We start from the raw sequence: 22,441 nt of genomic DNA on the forward strand, positions 1-22,441 counted from the left end.
ACCGATAATAGAACAGCTGGTTAACAAGCAATTCAAATGGAAACGTTGCCGAAGAAAAGGGGGTTGCCGACAATAGTCACCCGCACCCGTTTTCAAACCGTTTAGGACAGTTCTCGCGTAACTTTTCAAAACGTCCTAAAGTAACAAATCGAGTTACCCGATACATACTATTGCTCTTCTATCATTATATGTGATACAAAAACACTCATTCAAATTTACTTTGATTTAAGATAACCATTGATCAAAAAATGTCCAATGTACAGTTTGAAATGATGGGTACATGATTGTTACTTCGATCATGTGGACTGCCTAACATGATTGGTGCTAATTTCTTAAAGGCGGGGCCAATCTAAATTTAAGTACTCTACTCTGAAATCTGTGAAAGGGAATCTAGTATCATGTAGAACAAAATGTCCAATGTAACACTCATTGATTATATCATTGAAAAAAATCGTCCAATGTAACATGTACGACTAGCCAAAACGTTCTTTATGGTATTTTCTATATTGTAGCATGGAGTTCATAGTAAAATTGTGATTTTACCCTTTCTACTGAAATTTCAAAGTTCTTATTCACTGACTACAGTGCAAATAGTATTGCAAAATGTATGGTTTCTTAACAGGTAAAATAATAATCTGCCGAACTTCAACTTTGATTTTCTCAAAATGGTGGATATGTTACATTGGTCTATTTGAAAAGTGACGCGAGAATTCTTTGGATTGGAATAAATAGAATAGCAAATAGCAGATAAATGTAAACAAACAAACACGTGTGCGTGACGCTGACATATTGCTAATGGTAGAGTCGGTGTATAATGAGTCACGCCAAGAGTGAAGCCAAGTCTACCTATTGAACTGTCAAACCGGCTACCTATCGTGCAAAGTAAACAAACATTACGATGCTATGAAAGGTCCACGAAAGGTATTGCAATAAAATATATTTGAAGAAATGATCATAAACACACAGTGAGCATTAAATTGTCATGGGATATGTTTGGTAATGATCAGTAATGAAAATTTCTACTCTTTTTTGATAAGATAATTTGACAAAATCACTGATATAATGATCAGGGCTGAAAAAATCACTAAAATTCATCAAAGTTCACTATGGATGAAAAATTCATTTCATAGTGAATGCTGGTGATTTTTTCATGATTTTTTCAACCCTGATAATGATTCACTACAGCCGCTATTTTTTTCTCGCTATAAGTCATTTGAAGTTGATGTAGAAGTCCTCTGTTGCCAAGTGAAAAGAAAAGAAATCCTTCGAAAACCGTGATGCGAGTTCAACTGTTTTTCTCTTGGCGTGACTCATTATACACCGACTCTAGCTAATGGAAGTGCGGACGCCGCTTAGACTAACGAGAATACGTAAATTCCCCTACTTCAATTTCTTGTCAGTTGAAATTTGGCGTTTACATATTCACGTAAATGTGATATGATTCGCACGAATTAAAAATAAGTGAATAAATCTATCCAACGTGGCTCAAGTATTATATCAAGGCATTTTAGTAAGTAACTTATTTGTTTAAAAAATTATGAAGATTTCGAATTGGCAATGGAAAGATTCTATTAACACTCCGATTACGTTGGGTAAAAAACTTTACGTCGACTACGAAGCCTCCGAAAAGCGTGTAACGGCAAGTTTGCAATGGCATAACATATTTATTTCTTGGAGAATTTAAAAAAAAATGTGGTACCTCTAGAATTCCTAGAGTCTGTAGATTATTTTGATCGTTGAAAATTTTTAATTTAATGAGAGAGAGAAGGATTAGTAATTTCCATTTAATTACACTACCTTATTTGCTTATCCTTAACAGATACGCGTATTTTGTCTACAATGTGCAGACTTCTTCAGTGTCTTGTACTAATACTCGACTAGTTGAGTATTAGTACAAGACACTGAATAAGTCTTCACATTGTAGACGAAATACGCGTATCTGTCAAGAATAAGCAAATAAGGTAGTGGAATTAAATGGAAATTACTAATCCTTCTCTCTCTCATTATACAGGTATTCCACTAAGACGCCCACATTTCTATCGGACTTCCGGAAGACCTCTGGAACACCCTTAAAAATGGTCAATCCACAACACTGATCCTAGAGCTCCACGGTTTTTTCGAAAGAATTTGGAATTTGGATGGCCATGGGACCGTCGTCTGGAAGATCTGGAATATCCGTAAATGGTCAATCCATAAAACTGATCCGAGAGCTCCACGGTTTTTTTTTTTCAAAAAAAAACACGTGGAACTGTGTTATAAGAAATAATTTGGGGTCGTAACATAAGCATGGACCTGAATGACCATGAGACCGTCCTCCGGAAGATCCATAAAAGTGGTCCACCCATGATACTGATTCTAGAGCCCCGGTTTTTTTTTTGAAAATATTTCGAACTGAGATATATGAATGAATTTGGGGTCGTGACATAAACATGGACTTAGATGGCCATTGAACGAAAGATCCGGAAGATCCGAAAAAGTAGTTCATCCATGAAACTGTGAAAAACGCGTTTTTTTCGAAAACTCTTGGAACTGTGATATAAGATAGAATCTAGGGTCGTGACATAAACATAAACAAGGTCCGGAACAACCATAAATTGGTAAATTGAAACTGATCCTAGAGCTCTGCAGTTCTTTTTTAAACACTTTGAACTGTGATATAAGAAAGAATTTTGGGTCGGGCAGTGATGGAAATCAAGCGAGCATGATCCGATTTCCAGTTTGTCGTAAACTGTACAAACTACGACCAACGATTAGTCCTCTTTCACCTTGATAACAGACTCACTTACAACAACTCACAGATAACAAATAAATTGTTAGACTGAGTCAAGCTCAGAGAAGTGAGTTACCCTTTTCGCTCATCATATCCACAAATCGCAACATGTGCTTATTTCACGAGACGAGAGTGAGTGTCTCTCTGTGAGAAGCATTCTTTGGTAGTTTGGGGTTACAGAGCAATAACGAATTTGTTTATTCCCAGGTTGGTACCAGTTCCAACCCAGTGCAAACCCGAACTTTTTGTCAGCGCGAAAGTCTATCCGTGCCAGGTTATAAAAACAAACGATCAAACGATTTCTAGCAAACGACGTTTGCTAGAAAACAAGCCGACACTACTTGATACGCAATCCAGGTTGGAACGGTATAATAAACAAATTCGCTACACTGAAACAAATCGACATGTACCGTTTATTGGATCCATCTTATAACATAGCAATGTCAGCAGATTTATTCATTCTATGTGATGATTTATAGATTCCATTGGATTATCACTTAAAAACTATGACTGCGATATGGAATGATTTCTATCGTAATTTCACATACTTAGTACTTGATAATACTTTGCTTCGAACGTGGTTAGCGAAGGTAAGAAGTATATGAATATTGTCTGATATATTTCATGGTGAAAAACTGTTGATATGTCATGGGTGGGAACAGACATCTAGAAACTAATGGAAAATCATATAAGTTTGCACTATGAGAAAATTCAGTAAAATATACCTGTTTTCATGATGAATATTGCTCACTAAAATATATATCTTATAAGATAATCATGTATATTTTATTGGAGTTGCTTTTACTGATTTTTGACGTTTGTTGATATGTCGCGTGTAAATAGACATGTAGAAACTATTGGACTATCATTTAACTTTGCAGTATAGGAAAACATGTATATCTCATTGTAATAGCTTGCTTTGATTTTTGACGCTTAAAGATTGTAAACAGATCTATCCCAATCATTAAATAGTCATATAGAAATGCCTTTTAAGAAATCCAACAGCAAGCATTTGTTTTTGCATGTTTTTCTGGGATGAATATCGCTCCCAATAAAATACATCTTACATGATTGTTCTTTATAAATTATTGAAACAATTTTCAACGATGTTAACGTACACTCATTCATATGATAATTGGTTCCAGAAAAGAATGTATTGAGATTGAAAAAAAAATGATTCTACTGTAATATTTACTTTGCTATGATTCTAATTGTAAGCCTTCTACACGGCTAATTCAGATTCCAGCCCTAAGTAGTACTCGAACTTCATGAGCCAGTTCTATCAAATCATATAATTTAGTCGTTGATTTATTGCACACAGGTGCATTAAGAAAGATTTGAACAAACCACACCACCGAAACGGAACATAAATTTGTCAGTGCTATTTGTCTTCACTCTAGCAAAACGAGCATAAAGTTGCACTACATTCCATGTCGGGAGAGCTGTTCTTACTTCATGCTATTTGAACGAGCTCAATCTTGAAGTCAGCCGTGGCCCAGAAAAAAATCGAGCACAGACACCGAAAGCATCACACCTCAACAGATCTTGATCGAATCCCAAATCAGCTACAATAAAAAAGGCACAACTGTGAAAGCTCCCACTGCCTGATGTTTATTTTTCGAATTTATTTTTAGAAATCGATTAAATATGTGTGTCAAAAGAAGAAGTAAATTTCATGTTATTTTCACATAAACTTTACTTCGATTGATTTATGACACATATATTATATTGTGGTGAAAAGTATAGCTTATGCTTATGGGTTTCAAATCCATTTCAGTTAATTATTATAATTTAATCGATTTTCATTTATCATATGACGATCATATAAAAGTTACCAAATTATCAGCATTGTAAATGTATCAGATATTCATATAGAATTTACCTGACACATTTTCAATCATATCATTTTCAATGGATTATCTTATAGCGCAAATTTATTAGACTTCCACATAACAGGAATATGTCAAATTCGTTCAGTGTATAAGCAAGCATCAGCAGATAGGTGCTGACCATCGGTAGGGGAGAACAGTCCATAATGCACCCCCGGGGTAAAATGGCGCCGTGCGGGTTTTCGTTGCTTTCGCATTACTAATTCTGGAAATATCATGTGCCAGAATGTTAGTTTAAGCACTGAACTAGCAATGCTGATTGTGAAATTCACGAATTGACAATCGTAAAGCTATGAAAAACAGCGCAGGGCCATTTTACCCCAGGGGTGCGTATTCAACCATCCTACCCTAACTTTTAACACGAAGGCTGAAACGGGGCGATGTGCGGTTTCTATAGGTAAGGAGGATGCAACAATGCAGAAGAATGCAGCAACAGACGTGACGTAACGTCTGTTGCTGTATTAGAACGCGATGAGAATGAAAGAGTCGACTAGTTTCCTTGCACCTCACCTGTAAATAGCGCACATTTGGCTCGGTAGTTCATCGGATAGTTCCATCAAACCGGTGAACTGTTCCTTTCTTTTTCACTCCATCGAAAGGACCAATGCCGACAACGCAAATACATGCGTCTTTCCTAATTCACAGACTGAAAAAGCAAAAAAAAAAAATCGCGATCATTATGGCAATGATCATGATCTGATCACGATTGTTCATAAGTTGTACATAGTCCGAACAACTTCTTGTACTCAGCTGTACGCATTGAGATCTTTAGTTTGTAGCGTGCACTCACAACAAGCCTTGCGTAGTATAAGTAATGTATCGTGAGTGCACACAGCAATGATGTTGTTATCGTCTTGCTCTCTTGAGATCTTGGTAACTTACTGTTCGATATGCTCTCTGCGTATTAGTGTTAAGAGTTCATCGTTAGCTTATGATGATGCCAAAAAATCTTGTAGCAGTTGTGTGCGTATTAATTGATCGCTAGAAGCGATTTTTTGACATCACTGGTCGGGACTTAACAATGGATCCAGATGGCCATGGGTCCGTCTTATGAATGATCCTGAACATCCTTAAAAGTAGTAAGTCCATGAAACTGATCCTAGTTTTTCAAAATAATCTACAGAAATTCTAGAAAATGACTTCTCTCGATGATTTCTCGGAAGTCATGGCTCTCCCTGGCAAATCGACATCACCATCGAGTAGAGGAAGGCTTCTCCTACCCGATGGATATGTTGGTTTGTGTAGGCGTGCTTTGAATTCCGAGAAATCAACGGGAGAAGTCATTGTTTACAAAGGCTGTTACGCCCTAATTCCGGCTCTATCAAATTTATAGGTAATTTTGACGTTTTTTTTCCATTATAGAAGCTTTCAGTTTTCATGGTTGATCGAAAATTGGCGTGATTTTGGTTTGTTCAACTATTTAGTGCTATTCAATGCTTTTTTACCGGTTTTATTACCTTTTCGGAGACTATGTTTGAGTATTTTAGACGTATATCTTCATCTACCACGAACTCTCAAAACGTAAGTAAATCTCAAAACATTGCTTTAACTCTTTTGCGCCCAGAGTGTTTTGCCATAATTAAATTAAAAACCCAGTATCTCTAGAGTGTCTTGACCTTGAGATATTGGCTTTTTTTTTACAAAAAAAAACGGTTGTAATTTCACTATGTAAAAAAGGCATGGTGCTGCAGAGTAACCATAGGCGGGAAAGAGTTAAATGTATTATATATACATGGGAAATGGATGTAATGTCGGCCTAACCCCTAATTTGGGCCCATACATAAATTCAGCAATCGACTTAATTTTCAATAGCGACCAAAAATACCCATTAGTACCGTCCCAATGACGCGTTGATCAAGATAAAATTGATAAATGGCAGATTTTTAGCGATTGGTCCAATCTTAGATCCATAGGCCAACATTAGAGCCATTTCCCCTATATCGGTAAAACTACAAGATTAAATGCATTTTGCAACCTATTCGAGTTTAAAAATGGCTATATTTTTTAAGGCTCAATCGCGTTAGCTTTACGGATCCCAAAAAAATGGCTATAAATACGACAAGTTCGGACAAATACAAAGTCCTTATGTGACAATTTCAAAGAAACGGTAGGTTAATTTCCAGATATCTTGTGAGGCCAAGTTCAGAACCTTTGCAGGACATGTTTTGGAGGCCTGGTGGGACAAGTAATTGAAGGAGTCAGCAGTCAAAAGGCCTTGTATGATAAGACTAAACTACCTATAATCCCACATCAGTCCCATATGGAAAAAGTATGCATTGAGATAATGGCAGGTTACGAAGTGCGATTCCCACACTCTAAAAAATCCTCAGGTCCGATTTACGTGAAATATCACGTAACTGATCAGTATTTAGAAAATCTCAAATGTTACGTGACGTTAGTAGCTTTGATCTGCATTACACGTCATGTCCACTAAAAATGTTGATGAAATCGACCGTATATTCACGTAAACAGATTTAGTGTAATTGTGTTTGTGTGTTTAGGATTCGATTTTTCCGCGAAACGAGATTTACGTGATTTTCAGGTACGCAAAAAAAGTCAATATGGCGTCACCGTGCGTGGTGGAAGAACACCTCAAAAATTCAAAATTTCCCAGCAGCTTGCTACAAATATTGGAAGGTAATTTAATTCATTTAAATTAATTTATTTATGATTATATTTTAACGGAAATAAAAAATCTCATAAATTTTTCTATCTACCAAGTAGTCAATAATTTGCAATTTTATGAGTGAATATAAGTATCAATTTAAACACGTGGAATTTATATCTGCCCCATGCAATTCCATAATATTGACTGCTTCTACATATAAGCTCCATTCAAACTTCAAAATTCCTGTAAAAACTACGTGAAAAACATTTCAAACGAAACGGAATATCATGTAAAAGTTACGAGTTTTCCAGTAGAATTCACCCCGATTTCACGTAAGCAGTACGTGAAAATCAGGTCTTATTTACCTGAATAATTACGTAGATAATCGAAGCTGAGTTTTGATCGGCTACGTGCAATTCCGGTAAAAGTTACGTGAAAAATAGGGTGGACGAAAACCACCTATGTTTTCACGTAAATCGGACGTGACGATTTTTCAGAGTGCATTTAAATATTTGAAAAATCATAGTAAATTAATTAATATTTTTTTTTCAAGTTAAATCAGTTCTATTGAAGCTTGCATATTATGTTATACCAGCGAAAAATACGGCAACTCGAAAAACAGAACTGTAACTTCACCTCTGGACAGGATTGCTTCCACTCACTTGCTATAAAAATTTGTTTTTCGGAATAATGAAATCATTAGATGATATAATGATATGTTCTACTTGCAAGTAACAAGAAGAGGGTGAAAAGTGTGTGTTTGACTCACAAAATTGTCAATTTCGCTTTCAGAGCGTCAATATAAGCGATCTTATGATTCGTGAGCGTTCACTCAGAGTGAGCGCTCACGAGTCGTAAAATCGCTGATTGTGACGCACTGAAAGCAATTTTGACAGATTTTATGTGTCAAAAATATACTTCATGACATTTTCTTGTAACTTACAAGTACTAATTAGCATTATACTATATCATGATTTCATAATTCCGAAAAACATTTTTTTATAGCAAGTGAGTGGAAGTAACCCTGCCTCTGGACGCTTGAATTTAAGGTTGTTTTCAAATTTTCCATGATCAAAGTCCGTAGTTTTATCACATAATATGAAAGTAGATACCAATAATAAGTGGATAGCGTTGTTATCTCAAAATTGACGAACATCCATATGGGACTGATATGCGATTATAGGCAGTAAAGGTTTCATCGAACAATTACCAGAAAACCTACTCAGAAACTGAATAATCTAGAATATTACTTCCTTTAAATTATAATAACCTTTATTCTAAGGACATGTCTTTGTTGGGTGAGCCTTTTAACTAGAGGGAAGGAAGCGTTTCAATTTTCGTTTTACCTGCAATCAACACTCTTTCTATCAGAGCACATTTAAGATGCGTCTACTCTAAGAATCGTTCTTAAAACTGGTTTCTGTTTTGGAGTTGCAATTGAAATCATTTCATTTTAACAATAAATGTCTTTCCAGAGGACACTTTACATGTTTTACAATAGTCATTTTTCGTTGAACAAAAAAATATATATAAATAACAAGGAACGCATTAAAAACACAATATGTGCTAAAACTACAACAGAGCGCGTAAAAATACAGGCTGTCGGGGAGTTATTTGTCAGTACATATGTTGGTAAGCGTGCCCCGCGGATACGACGGTAGTTTGGATTGAGGGAAATCTGAAATGGATCGATTCGTACAACGCATTGTTGTGCGATATGGAAACTGTTGTGTGTAGGCTGAAGCTGAAATGGAAATAAGGATCGTGGGATGATGACAAAGATTCTAAAGCCAAATTTACTACTGGGATAGATTTCGTCTTTTGCTTAACTGCCAGTGGAACCCTAATTATCCCATGTCCCAAATGAAAGTTCATATAACATGGGAAAATTATGCGCCCACCGGCAGTAAAGGAGGTTGCTGAAATGCATTTGTTGTGAGCTGCGAAAGAGTCTACTTGGTTTTACAGCAGGATACAATCAAAATATCTTCGCGCTGTTAGTACATCAATACTTCATTATGTTGCCATAAGACTTGCGAAAAGTTGATGCGTTCGAAATTGTATACCTATTATTATGAAACTGATTTTTTGAAAATCACATCAAAGCATATCATTTTCGATTTTGTAGTCGATTTCAGCAACGACTTTAGATTTAGATAATAGTTTGAAACGCTACACTTTTGGTTGTGGTAAAACGCTAAGAAAAATTCCGAGCATATTTGAAACATATTTGGAAGATTTCAAATCGCTTCGCCAAGCCAAGTATATAGCTATAAATCATATGAAGTCTAAAATCCGGAACGCTCCAACGTACATATACCAATCAAATAATTCCCCGATTACAATCAGTTCCTTACATACATGTTACACTTATTTCTAACACATTAGAACCTAATAATAATAATAAGACTGACACAGTCTACGGTTTCATCTTAAACTATCGTCAGGTAGGTTGTTACTCATGGTACAATCGTGACAGTCATGTTCAACATCCACATGGCAGTGAAATGTTCACCCTTCATATGTTTCATAAAACAGTAAAATATCGACAATTTATCTCACTCAAACCACAGTGCAACGAATCGTCGCTTCGATCGAATACAATCGATTGTTCAACTTTAACTCAATCATACTACTTGTCATCATACGCGAAAGCAAGTGCTTTCCGCTTAGGTAACTTAATGTCATCAGAGCGCACCAACAACTGTGCGCAAACGCAAACAAAACGGTAATGGTACTAGACAAAGAAAAGACAAATAGGACACAGTACCTGCTTGGGACCGCCGTACTCGGGGGCATCGCTTGCTGAGGCGGTGGCGCATAGTGTCCAACCGGGGGTACACCGTGTGGTGGCATACTGCCCGGTCCAACCCCCGGTGGCACGCCGTGGTGATGTGATGGATCATGGTGGTGGTACTCATTCGGTCCCGGTCCCATTGGGTGGCCGTACTGATCGTGCTGGGGCGCCTGCACCGGTGGCCCTTGCGGGTGACCACGATCATAACCCCGGGAGAAGTGTGACTGATAGCCACCGTCCCGGCTGCTGCCACGACCACGTGGGCCACCTCTGTAGTTACCTCCACGGCCGCGGTAGCTGCTGGACGGAAAAAAATTATAGCTTTTAGAAACTCTTGCAGTTCTGCGTTCGTTAAACCTAGCGTAAATTTAGGCATGTATTGCTATGCGTAGCCCTGTAACAAATAACGATTTGCGAGTAGACAGTCTAAAAAGACTAAATATCGGATAGTTGAAGCAATCTAATTCAATGCGTCTAGCGTTTGTATCCATGTGTTTTTGGAAGTTATCAGTCAAAAGTTTATAATTACGTAAAGTGTTGGCGAAAATAAACTTTTAAATCAATAAAAACCCAAAACTATTGGCCTTGCACCATAAACAAATTAAAATAGATCGCTCAACTTCCCCCTCGTAGCGTATTTTACTATAGGTAATACATGGCCGGTCACAAGTTCTGAAACCTCTCCTCCCTGTTGAACGCTACGTCCTTTATGCATGTTTCCTAAAGGAATCTCATGTTATGATAGTCTTGTCGCAAAAAACGCGGTCTATTCTTTACATGGTTTTTAACGCGAATTTTTACACAGATTTTTAAGTAAGGTCCTTTTTTAAAGTTTAAGTCCTGTTTCTTTCGATCCAGTGATTCTTGGTTTTTGTGATGTGCGTTTCGTGCATACTGGATTAAACCTTTTGAAATTACAACTTTTTCGATTCCTCCTTGATTCAGAATGGTATCATAAACAATTCGTTGCGCAACCAAACTTTCCTAAATTTGCTTCGCACCAAACAGTCTTTGTTTACGGTAAAACCACGTTCCAAAGCAGCATTTCCGTGCAACAAAATGATAGTGAATGCATCCAGTCTTTGCTCTTCCCTGCTGTATGCAGTGAACGCCGATTTTGCATATGGTACAGTTAGTAGAATGCGATATTCGATCATAATTTTATCGGTCATTGTCTTTTCGCTAGATGGTCCAAAACAAAAGACAGCCTCCTTTTTGGCTGTTTCCGGTGATTCCGCGATTATTTCAGGACATGAAATGATCTCGTAAGCGGATATATTAAAGGAGATTTGTCAAAGATTTTCTGCAGAAATGCAACGTAAAATGTCTTGCGATCATTTCTAAAGACCAAAAGCTGCGAGTCTTTGACACCAGTAACAACCCTCAATGCTGCCTTAAGCCTGGTACGCCTGGTAGTGTTTTTTTAATATCGATGGTAATTTCAATCATGTACAGTGCTTTCCCGATTTTGTCAGCTCCCGATTTTGTCTACCCCCGATTTTGTGAGCTTTTTTCTCCCGATTTTGTTAGAATACAGATTTTGCTGTACTTTATGGTTTTAAAGCATGGATTCTCAAGCATTTCGCTCCAAATGGCAATTAATTGTTTTGTTACAACAGTAACGGAGATAACCCAAATAAACCTCAATCATTGCGACACTGCACAGCTGTTGTGGCAGTTGACAACGGAAACAAAGTGCGACGTTGCGATCATTGCGGAACCGTAGTGACTCCCTCCCGATAACGGTAACTAGGTGGCTGAAAGAGCTGGTATGGCTGCAATACAAGTTATGGACAGGTACCCCATTCAAGAAGAAGGTTTCGTGATCACGGAATCTTCATATGCAGTTGCTACGCACCACCTAGATGGACGATAGAGCAGTTCCACGATGCTGGATGGACTTACCGAAGAGCTGATCGAACGAAGATCGGTAGTCATTGGAGGAGACTTCAATGCTTGGGCAGATGTTCCAATGCAAGAGGGCACAGTCTGCTGGAAGCTCTGGCAAAGCTTTAAGTTGGGCTGTCCAATGAAGACACCAGCAGCACTTTTCGCAAAGATGGCGGGGAGTCTATTATCGACGTCACTGTCTGCAGTCCATCGCTGGTGGAAAACATGAATTGGACAGTATGCGAAGGTTATAACCATAGCGACCATCAGGCGATCCGATATGGCATTGGCAGTACGGAGGACGAGAACTTGCGACCTGAAGTGGAAGACGAAAGCTTTTGACAAGGATTTTTTCATTGAAGCACTGCATGTGGACAGGGGCCCTGCGGATCTGAACGCAGACGAGCTGACAGAAACGTTAGTGAGAGTGAGTAAGATGACCATGCCGAGGAAACTGGAGCCAAATAGCAGACGGCGTCCAGCTTACTAGTACAACGAGACACTTAGCAGTTCAGAGAGCAAGAACAGAAGCAGACAGAGAGGAATGTAGAGGAATGTTCCTAGTGGCCAGGGCGGCACAAAAACGAGAAATAAAGCAGAGCTAGTCAAACTGTTTCTAGGAGCTATGACGATTACCGTGTCGTGATGGCAATGATCAGAGGTCAAACGATGCCCGCTGAAATGTGCCCAGAGAAGCTGAAAGTCATCGTGGAAGGACTTTTCCCGAAGCACGACCCAACGACCTGACCACCTACACCATACAGAGAGGGAGAAGGAGATAGCTTCGAAGTCACTAACGAGGAACTCATAGCAGTGGCGTAAGGAAGGATGGTGAAGAAAGCTCCCGGTCTGGATGGAATCGCCAACGTGATTTTGAAAGCGGCGATCCAGGCGTCCTCGGACATAGGCTGCAGAAATGCCTGGACTAGGGTCACTTCCCTGACAAATGGAAGATACAGAAGCTAGTGTTGCTGCCGAAGCCAGTGAAACCGCCGGAGGATCCAGCATCATATGAGTCTATATGCCTGCTGGATATATTTGGAAAACTCTTGGAAAGGATCATCCTAAACAGACTGACTAAATGAACGGATTGTCGGAGAGGTAGTTCGGATTCCGAAAAGGGAGAGCAACGGTGGATGCAATTCAGATAGTGGTCGAGAGAGCCGAGAAGGCGTCCAAACAGAAGCGGGGAGGAGTTCTATATTCATAACCATGATAACGATCGACGTCAAGAAAGCGTTTAACAGCACCAGCTGGGAGGCCATCGTCGAAGTGCTCCATAGAACGAGGGTCCTTGACTACCTGTGCAGGATTCTAAGGAGTTACTTCCAGAACCGAGTCCCTGTCTACGAGGCGGACAAGGGATAGACATCGATTAGCATCATGGTGGGAGTTCCACAAGGCTCCATCTTCGGTTCAACGTGATGTACAACGGCGTGCTAACGCTGAAGCTGCCCAAAGGAGTTGAGACGTTGTCTTGACGGTACCAGGCAAGACACTGAAAGAGATGAAAATGTTGGCGATCGACATGATTGGAAACTTGATGCAAGGAGTAAAGCTGCACATAGCCCACAACAAAACGCTATTGGTCAGTAACTTTATAGCAGTGCAGCGGACAGATATCACCGTTGGGGATAACGTCATAGGCCGCGACCAAAGTAAACACGACACACAACGTGACGCGATCAATTCAAAAGAATATTATTATTTCTTGTGTGAGTCGCATCGCGTCGCGATGCGGCCATAGCCTCAAAGCGCGTGTTGAAATACCTAAGAGTGATTGATGATCGACGACCGCCTAACTTCAGTAGCCACAGCCACGTCGAATACTACTTCGAGAAGGCGACGAAGGCCATCCCAAGCAGCAGCCAGAGACGGCTCCTGGCTAGTGTATCTACGTCGATACTGAGTTATAGAGGGGCAGCCTTGGTTGTAGCGCTAGAAACCAAGCAGAGTTTAAGGAAACTGATCAGTACATACCAGCTCAGTACCCGAGCAAAGTCGGTTAACAAAATGAAAGCAAATCGATATTAAAGTTTGCAGTTCCTATCATAATGAAAACTCATTTTGATTTCAATTGTCGCGACAGAAGTCTGATTTCATATTGTGCTTTCATTATGCAGTCAAGGCATTTTAAATCAAAGCAACTTAACTTGAAGTTCTGCTATTAATTTCTTGTTTAAAATTTGATTTAAGTTCATCTGTCGTTTATTTGTTTTGTTAAACATATTTTAGGTCATTCGTAAACCGAGGTGAGATTTGAGATCAAGTCTTTCAGCGTGAAAAGCATGGATGCTAACCATTTATGCCAGGCCCGTATTCAGTTGAACATTATGAATGCAAAATCAGCTATTAAATTGATTTCATTGAAAGCAGGATTAGTTTTCCGTTTGATTCAACAGTGTAAAATTTTGCTCTCATTTTTGCTTTGTTTACCGTTAAGTCAACCAAAATGAAATCAAATGGAGTATTCAAAATAAGTTACATCATAACAGAAAATTCTGATTTCAATTTGTTCTCTAACTTTGCTCGTATACGCAAACAGTTTTGCCTTTTTCAGACGTTTATCAGTAAGTCCATTAATAGTGGATAAATAATAGTTAATCTTGATTTCAAAATCGTTTTAAAGGTTAACATATTGAAAAAAATCCTGATTTTGTCAGCTTCCCGTTTTTGTCAGCCTAAAATTTCAGATGGGGCTGACAAAATCGGGAAAGTACTGTATGCCATATGTCGTTAATTTTTTGTTCGGTATATTATTGTCGCCTTGATGTTTGATACAAAATGTCGGTATCGAGGCAAGCACTTTCAAATAGAAGATGCTGTTAAAATCAATCAAAAAACTTGTTCTCCATCTCATTATCTCTTATAGGTCCCCACCCAGACAAGTGGTTATTTTTTAATCTCATCAATGCCGGAGTGATTCGAGATTTGAGCATAATTACTAATTGCCTTCTTTGTAAGCAAACACGTTCATTGAGAGTCTATAAGGTTCAGACAGACAGACAGAAATTCATTTTTATATTTATAGAAGATAGATTTTTGACTATTTAACGATTATATTTCTTAGGTTACCAAAACAAAATACCAGCACCACGTTGACACATTAATTAAAAGTTGTAGCAAACGTAATAAAAAGGGTTATTGATTATTGTAAATTCTTATTACAAAGAGAGGATTTTATTCGATCGGCACATTTTCATCAATATCTTGGTAAATATTGAATATTTCTAAATCATTTTTGTAACGTTGCTTCCTAGGATCATTGTTGAAAGGTACAAATGAGCAGTTTTCAAAAATATAAGACTTCAGTTATCACCGTTACCCTCTTCCTTGTGGCCATGAACGGAGTTTTCGGAGGACTGCCGAAATGTTTACATTTTTGTGTTCGCAGACGATGTACTTATCGTAACTACCGGCCCAACAGCAACACGCAACAGGATCAAGGCCCAGGCAGCAGTCTCCGCTGTATCCAGGTGGGCCAGCGCGGTAGATTTCCAGCTTTCGGCCACGAAAAGCGTCAGGTGCCACGTGTGTCCATCCCGGCACCGTGTCAGCGGGCCACCTATTAAAGTTCAAAGCCAGCCCATACCACTGAAGAAGACGGTCCGTATTCTGGGGGTACTTGTTGACCGGTCCCTCAACTTCGAGCAGCACTTTAAGGCGATCAAGAACAACTGCCGCAGTAGGATCAACTTGATCCGCACTATCTCTCGCCCCCACCGGTCTAACAATCGTGACACTCGTTTCCGGGTTGCAAGAGCCGTCATCGATAGTCGCCTACTGTACGGTCTTGAGATGACGTGCATCACCACCGAAAAGCTCGTGCAGATACTAGCACCAACTTTTAACACCTACGTTCGGATTGTCTCCGGTCTTCTTCCGTCAACGCCCGCCGATGCCGCATGCATCGAAGCGGGTATTCTGCCCTTCCCCCATCGTATAACCGCAGCAATTTCAACGAAAGCCGCTGCGTTTACCGCAATGACCTCCGGAAATGACAGAATCTTTCTCCTCGTTGAGGGGAACAGACTCCTCCGCATGACTGCCAATTCGGAGCTCCCCCCAGTGGCCAAGGTCCACTGGTACGGAGACAAAAGTTGGCGCATACCTCCACCAAAAATCGATAGTCGGATAAAAAGCATGTTCAAGGCTGGAGATAACTCTGCAGCGCTGAAAAGAACAATAGCCGAACTGCTAGGCTCGGACTATCCAACCCATGCCCACATATACACAGACGGATCGCTTTCCCGAGCCGGGGTCGGAATTGGAGTAGCCGGAATTTCAGCACCGATGAGTAGCAGCCTACCACCACAATGCTCGGTTTTCTCCGCCGAAGCTGCGGCCATCTTTGTTGCCGTTACTGGTGCTAGCCGATTCGTACAGCGTGATACAAGCCCTTACATCGGAGACCATGACTCACCCCTGGATATAGGGTATTGTGGAGGCCACACCTTCCAACACGGTGTTTTCCTGGATCCCTGGGCACTGCGGTATCCCAGGCAACAGCGAAGCCGACAGCCTGGCAGGGTCTGGACCAGCTGGCCCCCATTACACCGACGAAGTGCCACTACAGGACATAAAGCGATGGATAGTCAGCAAAATGTGGGAAGCCTGGGAAGCAGAGTGGTGCCAATCCCAATCCCTCTTCATCCGAAGAATCAAAGGAACGACGAGCAAGTGGACGGATATGTCGAAACTACGGGACCAGAAGGTGGTTTCTCGTCTTAGGACAGGCCATACAAGGATCTCACATAGTTTTGGTGGGACGCAGTTCCACAGAACGTGCTACGTTTGCGGAACCACTGTATCGGTGGAACACATCCTATGCCTGTGTCCGCAATACCAACAACTAAGGGAGCAGTACGCACTTTCCAACAGCATTAGGGATACTGGGCGACGAACCTTCCACTTTAGCGATAGTTATTTATTTCCTCAAGGACGCAGGGTTATACAACAACATTTAGGTCCTTTTAACTTTCTTTTGGCTGACGGTACATCTCTACCGGACGGGGGATTACCCCTCCTACGGTGGAGCTCCGATCTCTTTCAAAACCCTACCTAACTTTGATGTACCAGATTGTTTTTTTTTTCTTCTCGTTGCCTGTATTGTTAGTCTTTTTACTGGAATCTGTTTTAATTGCTTCTATTTGGGAACATGTGAATTGTAAGCCTCCGTAACAAAATTTGCTGGCGGAACCCCCCTCTGGGGCCTCCCATTTTATAGAGATGAACTAGCCAACGGCTAAAAATCTCTCTAATAAAGTTTAAAAAAAATAATAATAAGACTTTTGATGGGTGGCCATCTTGCCCCGTCTACCTGTATATATTTTCCAGTAAATTGATTCATCTGAGATGGTCGAACGGTTAGTAAATTCATTTTTTTTTATCTCTATTACAGCGATATGTGTTCATGAATGTATTTGTTGATTTTTTGTTATGAAAACTTAGAAAAGTGTATTAGGGACTGTCCTTATACCACATGGACAGTTTAAGGGGAAGAGTTGATGAGCGTTCACGGTTCATACAAATTATGATTGTTCACGCAAAAGAGGTCTAAGAACTTTTAAAAACTATTCACGTGGTATGTGGACAGCCCCTTAGCGGAATGGGAGCTATAGGACAGGAACCGCTAGCTGCTAGTGAAAAATAAGACCATTTACCTGTCAGAAAAGGCCGTCACCGAATTCGTTTATTATTCAGTTCCAACCTGGATCGGATATCAAGATAGCGTCTGCTTGGTTTCTGACAAACGTCAGTTTGCTCGTTTGTTTTTAAAACCTATAGCTCAGGTTGAGGTTCGCACTGCCATAAACTTTGGTTTTGCACTGGGTTGGAACTGGTTCCAACTTAGATAATAAATGAAATCGATGATTACGATGCAGCAGTTCGCAATTCTTCTCATTTTTGTTGCTGACAAAGTGGCAGCTGACCGCATACAAATGTTTGCTTTATTTTACAGTGTTTTTCCGCATTTTCCTGCATCAACCCTAATAAAAAACCCGAACGATAACCCAAATGACAGAATTATGCCACAAATGGTGTGGATGAACCCAGAACATGTCGTTAAGCAAAATAACCGCACAAACTTTATTAGAGAAACCCGAGCATCACGTTTATCAGTTCCCAAAGGATCCACTTGTTCGCCGGGAGTGGATTAATGTCTGCTTGGGAAACGCAAACGAGGAAGATATTCCTTTTTAAGCTTTCTCACCACAGCGAATGTGCTGCGTAGGGGAACTAGGGGCAAGAAGGTCACCTTAACGATAGCGCGTTTTTATATGTGATTCCGTGAATATTTATAGGAGTTTGTGAATCGAATTGTAAGTTTATAACCTTGTCTCCATGTATCATCATTGAAATTAAAATTAAACCCCATCAAAAAATGTTAATGATTTTTTCAAAATGTCATGTCGAACCTGCTCTAAAAAATGCTACGGGGCAAGAAGGCCGGAATCTTATGGGACAAAAAGACCATATGTCTAAAATGAAGTGAAACTGATAAATGTTCATTTCTAAACAACAAATTACTATTCTTAGGTATGACAGCAACTGCTTTTATTGTTTATTCCACTAAAATATTGACTTAACGATATATTTTTTTATATCTAAAACATATAAACCATGTGCGTCAAAGATTCAAATGGAAACTATTTTTGATACTATTTTATACAGTTTGTTTTCCAAAATTTCACGGAAACAATGTATATTGGAAACATAAATGCCCAATTGTGTTAATTTCTGAACATTTTTGTACAATTTAATACATAAATGTAGGGGTGGCACTCTTGCCCCGTATAAATTTTATTTTTAGGAATATAATTTTTGATTAGTTAAACAAAATATTTAATAATTTATTGTTATTAATGTATCAAACAACCATCAATAGTGATGTCTCAATGCAGAAATTGTGAAAAAAATAAATTGGAAATTCCGAAAACCTTATTTTATGATGCCTTATTCTTATAAAAAACTAGCTTTTCAATGCATCAACACAAAATGATTTTTTGCATTTTTTTTACGACTTTGATTCGGACAGAACTTTTTAGAATGCTTTATAGGAATACCGTGCATAAGTTCATCGTGAGATAAAATTGAAAAGATTTCATTTTCAAAATATATTGAGGGTGGCACTCTTGTCCCGGATGACCTTCTTGCCCCTAGTTCCCCTAAGTGTAAATTGTAAGTTAAATTAACTGAGTTATCAACATTTGGGTTGATTGATAATGGTAGGTTAATTTCTTGAATGGTAAGAGGAATCCAAATGGAACCTGAATTATTCAAATTGGCACCGCTCTGTTGGACGGTGAGTAGAAATGGATGTGTATTTAATATAACATTTTTATTAACATATTTGGCAACACTGGAGTAGCCAAGTGTAAAGTCAAACATAAATTACATTAGGGAATCTATCTCTGAGCTGACAGGTCTTGTCCTAGGAAGCTACTCGTTTCCCATTGCCGACAGAAGCATAATCTAAATGATTCATATCCATCAAATTCATCTACCTGTTTAACACACAGATATACATAAATATTCTGATATCAGGAATAATCCCACCACTGAAAATACTAATACAGTCTCATTCAAAAGATAAACAGCAACTTTGCTTTTTAAAGCCCATGTTTAAAAAACTGATTTTTTGTCTAATAAACGTCACGTACCTTTGATAATGAGAGTTGAATCCGGGAGATCTCTCTCTATTGTCCCGATATTCACCACGATGGTCATCGCGACGTTCTTCTCTTCTATCCTTGTTGTGTTTACCATGCCTGAAGTTAAAAATACATTTTGAAATCTATATTAGTAAATGTTAATAGATAACTACAAACAACAATTCCTATTTACCTTCTGTCTTCAAACGATTTGGATCGACTTCTCGATCGACGCTCCCGGTAGGGACTACGTGAGCGCCGTTTCGGTGACTTTCCTCTCTTGGTGGCTGGCGATCTGCATTTAGACCTCAATGTTAGGCAACGCATAAAACAAGTTTTACTTAGAAGTCAAACTATTTACCTTGAATACGACCTTGATCCGCTGGAACTGTACGAACTGGAGCGGTTCCTGCGCCTTCCATTGCGATCACGATCGCGATCCCGATCACGGTCCCGTTCCCGTTCGTCACCGTGCTTGTCGTCAGGCGTACGACGTCGATCCGGTGACCGTGCACCACTACCACGCGGCGATCGCCGCCGTTCGCGTTCTGTAGACCGACCTCGTCGATTATTACCGCTATTATCAAACGATCGGGACCGACGATTCCGATCCGCGTGCGGAGAACGATGGCGGTTTGCCGCCTGTTTTGCTTCTTGCTCTTTGCGGCGTTCCTTTTCACGCATGATGCGGTTAAATGCTTCCAGAGGATCGTCAATAACGCTGTAATTGCAATAAAGGTTATAATTTGATAAAGCAACGCACAAATGATTTAGAAACAACACATACCCAGGTCCGACGTTTGGTACCCCGGGATAACCTCCTGGACCCATTGGAGCCATATGGCGGGGTCTCATGTGGGGAGGATGCGGAGGATATCCGGCACGAGGTGGATACATCATTCTAGGGCGTTCACCATGGTACATTCCACCGCCATGATGTTCGTATGGACGCTGAGGAGGGTAACCACCTTGCATTCCGTATCCTCCAGGGTACGGATGCGGCGCTCCATGCGGAGGAGGGCCAGGATAAGGACCAGCGGGACCCGGGTGCTGTTGTCCCATGTAACCTGCATGGGGCGGTGGATGAGCTCCCATTGGTTGTTGAAGGGGTGGATGAGTATGCGGCGGCATGGGCATCGGTCCTCTAGCAGCTGGCTGATGATAATCCGGAGATCTTGTCTCGTAATCATGTTTAGAACCAGCTGCAGGAGCAACATTATAGCTGCTTTCCTTTTCTTCAACTTTCGGAGTTCGTGAACCGCCTTCCTCGGTTCCTTGTTGTTCAGCAATCCTGTTTCCACCACTAGCACTGTTGCCACTGTTATATTGGGGAGCATATTCCCGCCCAATGGGAGGCGTTTCATGACGATGATGAGCTTGCCGTCCATTGAAGTGCCCTCGAAAAGCACCTCGGCTCTGGAGATGAGCTGGCGGTACGGTAACCGTTATATTATCCTCATAATCCGACTCGTTATCGAATGCTGTAATGTTTATTTTATTTTTTTAATAAGCATATTTTTACTCAAAAGTACCAAAGTCTACTAACCTTTATCATCTGCTGGGGGAGAATCAATATCCCCATGTTGGGATACATCCTCGTAACTTTCCTGTAACTGGTCACAGGTTTCGTGCTTATCGTCACCAGCACTTTCAGAAGGTTGCTGCTCACCATCAACGTCAGCGCTTGAAGTGGTTGACACGGATGTAACATTGATAGTTGTTGTTGTTGATTCCACCGGAGCAGTCGGAGGTTCCTCTGCTGGTTTAGTTTGTTTATTTGATGCCGCTATGAAAACAAATCAACAACAATTAGTAAAATCTCAAACAATGCTACAAGGTCATTCAGATCTACCTTTCTGTACAGTTTTTATATAACCAGTTTCATTGCGGAAAGCATTCACCGAGTTACGCAGAAACCGATTTGGAATCAATGAGCCCGGCGAAGATCCTTTTTCCTTACAATCGGGACACTCGTTATCCTCGGATTCCAAGAGTGCCGTTCGAACACACTCATCGCAGAATGAACTCCCACAGCAGGGAATCATAACCGCATCGGTAAACAAATCCTTACAGATGCTGCAGATTAAATCCTCCGGAATGACCTGCTTCTCCTCCGGGGGAACCTGCGACGGTTGAATGATCGGATTGTTTTCCGGATCCTTGTCCCGTTCAATGAAGGAACGCGGTATACCGGAGGTACGTTTCACTTCCATTGCTTCTTTGGGCTAGTTAAAAAAAATGAGACAGTAAATAAAACGAATTCACACACAACTGGGACTGATGAATGACAAATACTTACCAATGGACCGAGAGGACAGTTCTTAATCCAGTGACCTGGTTTATTGCAGCGATAGCACTTGTAATTGATTGGGACTTCACCAGTTTGGGATGCTCCTCGAATTTTTTGATAGCTAGTGAAAACGAGCAAAATAAAAGAAAATTGTTGTTAGCATATAAAATTATAAAAAAGAGTGAGGTTCTATAATTTAATTAATGGATATTAAACCGATCTTCCTGGTTTACCTGTGTTTAAACCTAATTCCGAGTAAAAGCGTCAGTTGTAAAAGAAATAACATACATATTTATTAACTATGCGAAACGATAAATTCAGTTCAATATAATACAGTATGATTAGATAGTTTAACAGTAGAAGAGCATCACGACAAATCGTTCTATAACAGTAGTTCCTTGTTTAAACTGAAGCAACATTTTTGGAATCTGTAGGTATCAAACAGGACAGGAGTAGTACATTTATGTTTATCGTTTCAGCAAAATTAGGTAAACCATTAGCAGGGAATGGTATAGGTACCTGGATTCCGAGTGCATTAGTAT

General features: G+C 39.9%; 1 protein-coding gene across 5 annotated transcripts in view; it reads right to left on the reverse strand.

Annotated features, from left to right (window-relative positions):
- Nucleotides 1-22,441, reverse strand: part of snama (something that sticks like glue) — a 58,652-nt gene that overhangs the window by 25,639 nt on the left and 10,572 nt on the right. For 2 of the 5 annotated variants that reach the window (XM_065236732.1, XM_065236711.1), the window contains 8 exons: nt 21,909-22,020; nt 21,462-21,834; nt 21,156-21,395; nt 20,397-21,090; nt 19,971-20,330; nt 19,803-19,916; nt 19,619-19,726; nt 10,038-10,364 (listed from right to left, as the gene is read on the reverse strand). In XM_065236732.1, the coding sequence (XP_065092804.1) occupies nt 10,038-10,364; nt 19,619-19,726; nt 19,803-19,916; nt 19,971-20,330; nt 20,397-21,090; nt 21,156-21,395; nt 21,462-21,822 (2,204 nt within the window). In that variant the 5' untranslated portion in view covers nt 21,823-21,834; nt 21,909-22,020. The remainder of the gene's footprint in view (nt 1-10,037; nt 10,365-19,618; nt 19,727-19,802; nt 19,917-19,970; nt 20,331-20,396; nt 21,091-21,155; nt 21,396-21,461; nt 21,835-21,908; nt 22,021-22,441) is intronic. The other 3 variants (XM_065236719.1, XM_065236715.1, XM_065236724.1) reach the window with 3 other exon arrangements.

This window comes from Ochlerotatus camptorhynchus, unplaced genomic scaffold (assembly GCF_037179485.1).
Source record: "Ochlerotatus camptorhynchus isolate MF236.1 unplaced genomic scaffold, CSIRO-AGI_Acam_v1.1 ptg000041l, whole genome shotgun sequence".
Taxonomy (NCBI): domain Eukaryota; kingdom Metazoa; phylum Arthropoda; class Insecta; order Diptera; family Culicidae; genus Ochlerotatus; species Ochlerotatus camptorhynchus.